Raw genomic sequence first — 6,074 nt, forward strand, 5'->3', positions numbered from 1 at the left:
TTGAATAACTTGTAGGAGGAAAATCGAGAGAGAATAAAAAATAGTGAGTATAGTTGGTCCTGAAAAAAAGTAAAAATGAGATAGAAGGTATTAAACGTTAACGAAAAAAGAATAGGAAAAAGAAAAATTAGGACAACATCAATGGAAATAAAAAAAAATTAATGAGATTAGTTGATTAATATCAACTCATGCAACACGAAAAGTTTAATGTCTACCGAACATCTTCTTGAAGACTGGTTGATCATCGTTAGCCATGGCATCGACATCGTAGTCAGCACTTCTTTGAGATGGTGGGACCCAAGAAGCAGACTTCCATGGTAAGACACCTTCTTCCCACATAACATTGACATCTTCCAATTGTAAACCCTTGGTTTCTGGGACAAAGAAGAAAACGTAGAACCAACAGAAGACTAAACAACCTAAGAAAACGTAACCGTAGTAGAAATCAATGGCACCAGTGATGAATGGAGTGAAGAAACCAATACAGAAGTTCCACATTTGGTTGGAAACAGTACCCAAAGCCATACCCTTGGCCTTGACTCTCAATGGGAAAGATTCAGAGATAATGACGAATGGAATTGGAGCCCATGAAGTGGCAAAACAGAAGATGAAGAAACAAGAGAAGACAATCATACAGTTACCAGCACCCTTGGATGAAACACCGGCATCTTTACCATCTGGCCATAATCTAGTAACACCAACTGAAGCAAAAACACACATACAACAGATCATACCAGCGGCACCGAATAACAAACAGGTTCTTCTACCAAACTTATCAACGACAGACAAGGCAACAAAGGTAGAAACGAAGTTAACAACACCAAAAACAATAGCAGCTTGGAAACCATCTTCTAAACCAACAGACTTGAAAACAGTAGTACCATAGTAGAAGAAATAGTTAGCACCAGTCAATTGTTGTAAACCTAAGACAGCAACACCCATGATGACTCTTTGGAAAACCTTGTTGTGAGTTTGGAACAATTCACCCCAACCAGCTTCACCTTCAGCTCTTTCCTTTTCAACAGCAATTTGGATTTCTTCAACTTCAGAAATAACAGCTGGATCATCGACAGTTAATTTGTTGGAAGTGGCAACAGAACGCTTGGCTTCTTCTAATTTACCTTTTTCAACCAAGTATCTTGGAGATTCTGGAACAAACATCATACCACCGACCATACATAAACACCAGGCAAATTGCAAACCTAGACCAACTCTCCATTGAGTAGAGTCAGAGTAAGTCTTGGTACCGTAGTTACAACAATCACCCAAGAAAATACCCATGGTAATCATCAATTGGTAACAGGAAACCATAGCACCTCTCATGTCCTTTGGAGAGACTTCGGAAATCAACATAGGAGACAAGACAGCAATAACACCCATACCAATACCAGCAATAATTCTACCAATGAAGTATTGGTACCATTTGTCAATAGAAGCAATTTCAATAACAACACCAACAACAAAGATAGCAGTGGCCATAATTAAACCTAAACGACGACCGTAGATATCACCAAGACGACCTAAAGTGACAGAACCAATAGCACAACCAACATTGAAAATGGAAACCAATAAACCAGTTCTAACCTTGGATAAGTAAGCAGTACCATCAGAGTGTCTGGAACCAAATCTTTCCAAGAAATCAGTTTGGGCAACGAAACCACCAATAGTACCAATATCCCAACCGTTAATGAAACCACCGAAAGCAACCATAATACAGGTCAAACAAACAGTGATGTAAGCGGATTTAGGTTGCTTTGGGATTTCAATGGCTTGTGGAGTATCGTCCAAGGAGTTTTCCATGTCATCGAAATCTTGTTTCATGTCATCTTCTTTTTGGAATCTGTTGGAATGAACAGATTCAATATCGGTATGTTCAATACCAGAGCCGCTAGAGCCCACGTCTTCGTTGTAAGCAACTTCGGACATTATGAAATATTTGTTAAAATGTAATGGAGCAAAAATAAAATAAACTAACTGTGTTTATTCTTTTTAAAAAATTTATCAAATCTAAAAAAAATCTAACTGAATGTTTAATTCTAGAGAGAGAATAAGTATCGTAATATTCTAACTTGAATTGTTGATTGGTTTTTTTTATTTTATAAAAGAGAAGAGTAAGATGATAGAAGATAAAAGTTGAAATCCTGCTGGCCTTATATATTCAATTTTTTTTTCCATTCTTCAAGATTCAATACGATACAGCTGATCGATCTGTAGTCTTTACTCTATTGTCTAATGTTCAAAGGTAACCGTAGAGATGGCATTTTGACAATTGAAAAATAGTGACTGAATATGGGTGGTTGCTACACCTTTCTTCTTTGCAAAGAGACATTATCTTTGAAAAAGAAAAATATTCCCCACATATGCCGATGGTGAAAAGGCGGGGGATATAGTTTTTGTTACGTTTACTTGTTATTGTTTTGCCAAAAGGTTGACAGTTATCCGTTGAACTAGAAAATTTTTTGCAGTTGTACAGTGGTAATACAGTACTAAATTAAGTAAAGAATTCAAATTCTTAATCAGGTGTGTTAGAACCATGTAGCTATTGTAAGGCTGAGTTTTCCCCACAGCACTATTTTAGGTGAACCTTTTTTCGTATTGCTATGAAGAACAGCTTTTAAAAAAAGTATTTAAGAAAAAAAGCATCAAAAAAAGAATTTTTAGTTTGTCATTGGACATTTCAAGAATAAGTTAAGTTTTTCGGGAACACATGTCGTCTCGGAGCAATTTCCTAACTCGGAAGGCAAGCTGGAACAATTGGCGTGGTCCATCATATTCATCGGCACGTTAATCCCGTAGCGATAAGAAACGTAAATTGCTTTTTTTTCCCACCAGACGAACTTTTTTTTTCCCTGTCAAATTCTTGTTTCGAGATATTTCTAATTTATTGGATAGCCTAATTGGGAATGGTACAAATACTACATCATCAAAGGCACCATTTTGAGGAAACAAGGTCCTCGAACTCCAGCTTATCCCGAAAATGTTGTCATTCATAAAAATAGAAATTCCAGGGAATAAATGTTTCATCTGTCCTAGAAGACGTCGTAGCTGATTAACGTTTCGTGGACCCTAGTTCAAAGAGGGGTTCACTTACAGGCAATTTTGACCCCACTTTCCTCATTTGTGTATTGCCTGTCGGATGACAGTTCCCCGGATCATTCCAAAATTGGAAGTGCAAACGAGAGTGGTGGAGGGTTGAAGGGATAGGGTGTCCGGCGGGTTGTGTCCGGCGGGTACCCTATCCTGTCGGACACTAGGACCCGTAAAATTTATTTTATTTTTTTTATATTTTTAGCTGGAGCCCTGAAATCGGAGTTGATTCACAGGACATGTTGAGAGAATTCGATTTGTCCTCGTTCTTTTTTAGATTTGTCCTTACTTTTGGCTTATTTTTATTTTTGGAAGTCATTTCAGCCACATAAGGGTATGGCTATTGTCCCTTTTAGAGTTTGTTTTTTATGACTTTGTTTCTTCTATTGGATTTGGAAGTAAGCATTCTTAAGTTGGTTAGAACACCGGCACTATTTCCCTATTTGGGTAACTCCAGAAATTACTTTTTCAATGGCTAGCCAAATGAATATAGTATAGTATGGTGAAAGATTTAGTGGTTTGACTAGTATCATAAGTTGTTTTTTTACAATTCTTCATCTCTTCTTTTTTGGTTTGGTTTGGATTATGGTTCAATTAACAATGATTTCTTGTTACAGTATTGTTTAGATTTAAAATTTGAAAGCCAGTTTGACATTTTCCAAAATGCAACTTTATCATGCAAGACAATGCTCAGATATTCATGTAGGCAAAAAAATGGCCTGTGTCTAATTTATTTTCATTGAGAATCTCGAAGCCTTTCTTGGTATCTTGTAAAAATATTTAGATAGTATGGCCAGGTTTTCCATTTTTAACCAGAAACCTATGAGATTTCTTGTCCAGCTGGATTGTTTTTGCTTTGTTTTTGTTTTTTGGAGTCTACCAAATTGAGGTATATACTAAGTTAGTACTATGTCTTTTCCTGCAATTTTGATATTACTTTTTGTTCATCATTCCGCGGAGTGCATTCTTCCGACAGTAATATATATGAAAGAAATATAACAATGTGGGGAAAGGAAGGTTCTTTAGTAAAAGATGTGTTGAATGGCAATTCTTGTCACTTTGTTCATTCTGTATTAAGGAAAGGGGGGAAGTCATCCGTAGTAGTCTTATTGAATACTCTTGAATCTCGAAATATAGCGTGAATGATTTCGTTGACTCGAATGTTGTTCTTTTATTGTTTTTAAAAATTATCAAGAATTCTTGGATATAAATCATTACAACAATGTAAGAATTGGAATTATGCTAGAATTCCTTCATACTAGAGTGATATTTTTCATTGTTAGTATAGAAGACTATTTTTTTACTATAGTAGTCATTCCAGAGTTCATGAAATAATACAATATTCTTGTTGCGAAATTCATACTATACAGAATTTAAAAACATCTGATTATAAATTCTTTCTTAAAATTTGTAAATATGTAACTTATATCCATAGCTCAAATTATATACCCATTCTTGTATTTCGAAGATTAATCGCGTAATCACGTTCCTATAATTTTTCTCAAATATCACCTTGATACGTAATATTTTACGTCCAATAATTATATTTTTCTTTTTTATTTGTTTATATGTATTATTTTTTTTTAAGATATTGATGAAGTGACGGATAGTAAATTAGAAAAATTTTAAAATTAAAAACTAATTAAAATGTATAAAATTATTCCACAATATAAATTTTTAGTGTTACTCACTTGTGTTTGTACTGTTCAAAATACTAGTGTTCATATATTAATATCTCAGAAAAGTAATAGTTATTATAGCCAAACACAAACCAACAAACAAACTCCTCCTCCTTTTTAGGAAGAATGTAGCTTGAGTAGGAAATTTGGTCATCACTTATTATTCAAGAAAATCATTACACTTCTTAATAAATCTTTGAATTTATGATTCTAAACCTACGACAAATTTGCTAAAAATTTTTCTTCAATATCATTCTTTAATAATTTATCGTATTATGGGACATTCTTAATATCACTACCTGAGTATTCCAGATTATTACATTGGCTAAACATTTGCATAGTCGTATGTATAAAGGTATTATAGAAAAATTATAAGAATTTAATTATTTATATGGTTACAATTGTGCCTTGTATATAAAAAGATTTTGATCCTTGCTCTGATATTAATACATATTGAAATTCAAGATTTATTATTTTTCCTACTAGGAGATTAATTAGTATCCAAATCATACAATGAGTTTAGTTCGTAAAAGAAGATAGTAAATATATTCTTTCTGTAGTTTGTATAACTGTTAATCCAAATAACTTCTACCTGGATATATCTTAGAAAATTTTTTATATTATATAGTATTGTGAATTTTCTTTTGTAGATAACATTACTAGTTAAGTATATGGATAGATTCTCTGTAGTTCCTGGAAATTTCAGTCTCATATTGTATGGTCTTAATTGATAATTCAATGATAATATAAAGGATATCTAATTTTGTAAGCTCTGGTGCACTTTGTTATTATTCAATTTTTATTAGGTAAACTAGCTACAGATGAACCTTTTTTTTAAGTTTGCAGAAAGAAATTACAAGTCCATCTTATACCACGATTAAATATCTTATTATTAAGAATAACAACTCGTAAATCAGTATATACACATTTCGGAACGTCCACAATGCATAAGTAGCCAAATATGTATTTATATTGAAAATATAGATAGATATTTGATGGAAATCTATGTTTGGTTATTAGATAAGTAGTAAAATAATAAGCATTATAAGGAATCTAAGTAAATAGGTAAATAGGTAAATACGTAACTAGTAGAAACTTTGTAGAAACATCTGAGTACCAGGCGTTTAAATGTGGAAAGGCGTAGAAATAAAAATAGAAATCATTTAAAGTTCTATACATATTATTCAATTAGGTTGTTATATATATATATAATATCGTAAATATTAGGAGCAATAGGAAATGTCATTAAAAAGATATAAATGTATAAAAGGGGGGAAACTCCAAAGGACTGGCTGGAAGAGTAACAAA

At 33.1% G+C, this 6,074-nt stretch overlaps 1 protein-coding gene across 1 annotated transcript; it reads right to left on the minus strand.

The window, feature by feature from the left end:
* Positions 1-204: 204 nt before the first annotated feature.
* On the minus strand, positions 205-1,926 carry TBLA0A03450 (sugar porter family MFS transporter; the record flags this gene model as incomplete). Its single annotated transcript, XM_004177616.1, has 1 exon — positions 205-1,926. One exon carries the CDS (start codon positions 1,924-1,926, stop codon positions 205-207), a length of 1,722 nt encoding a protein of 573 aa, XP_004177664.1.
* Positions 1,927-6,074: the final 4,148 nt, after the last annotated feature.

This window comes from Henningerozyma blattae, chromosome 1 (genome assembly GCF_000315915.1).
Source record: "Henningerozyma blattae CBS 6284 chromosome 1, complete genome".
Lineage (NCBI taxonomy): Eukaryota > Fungi > Ascomycota > Saccharomycetes > Saccharomycetales > Saccharomycetaceae > Henningerozyma > Henningerozyma blattae.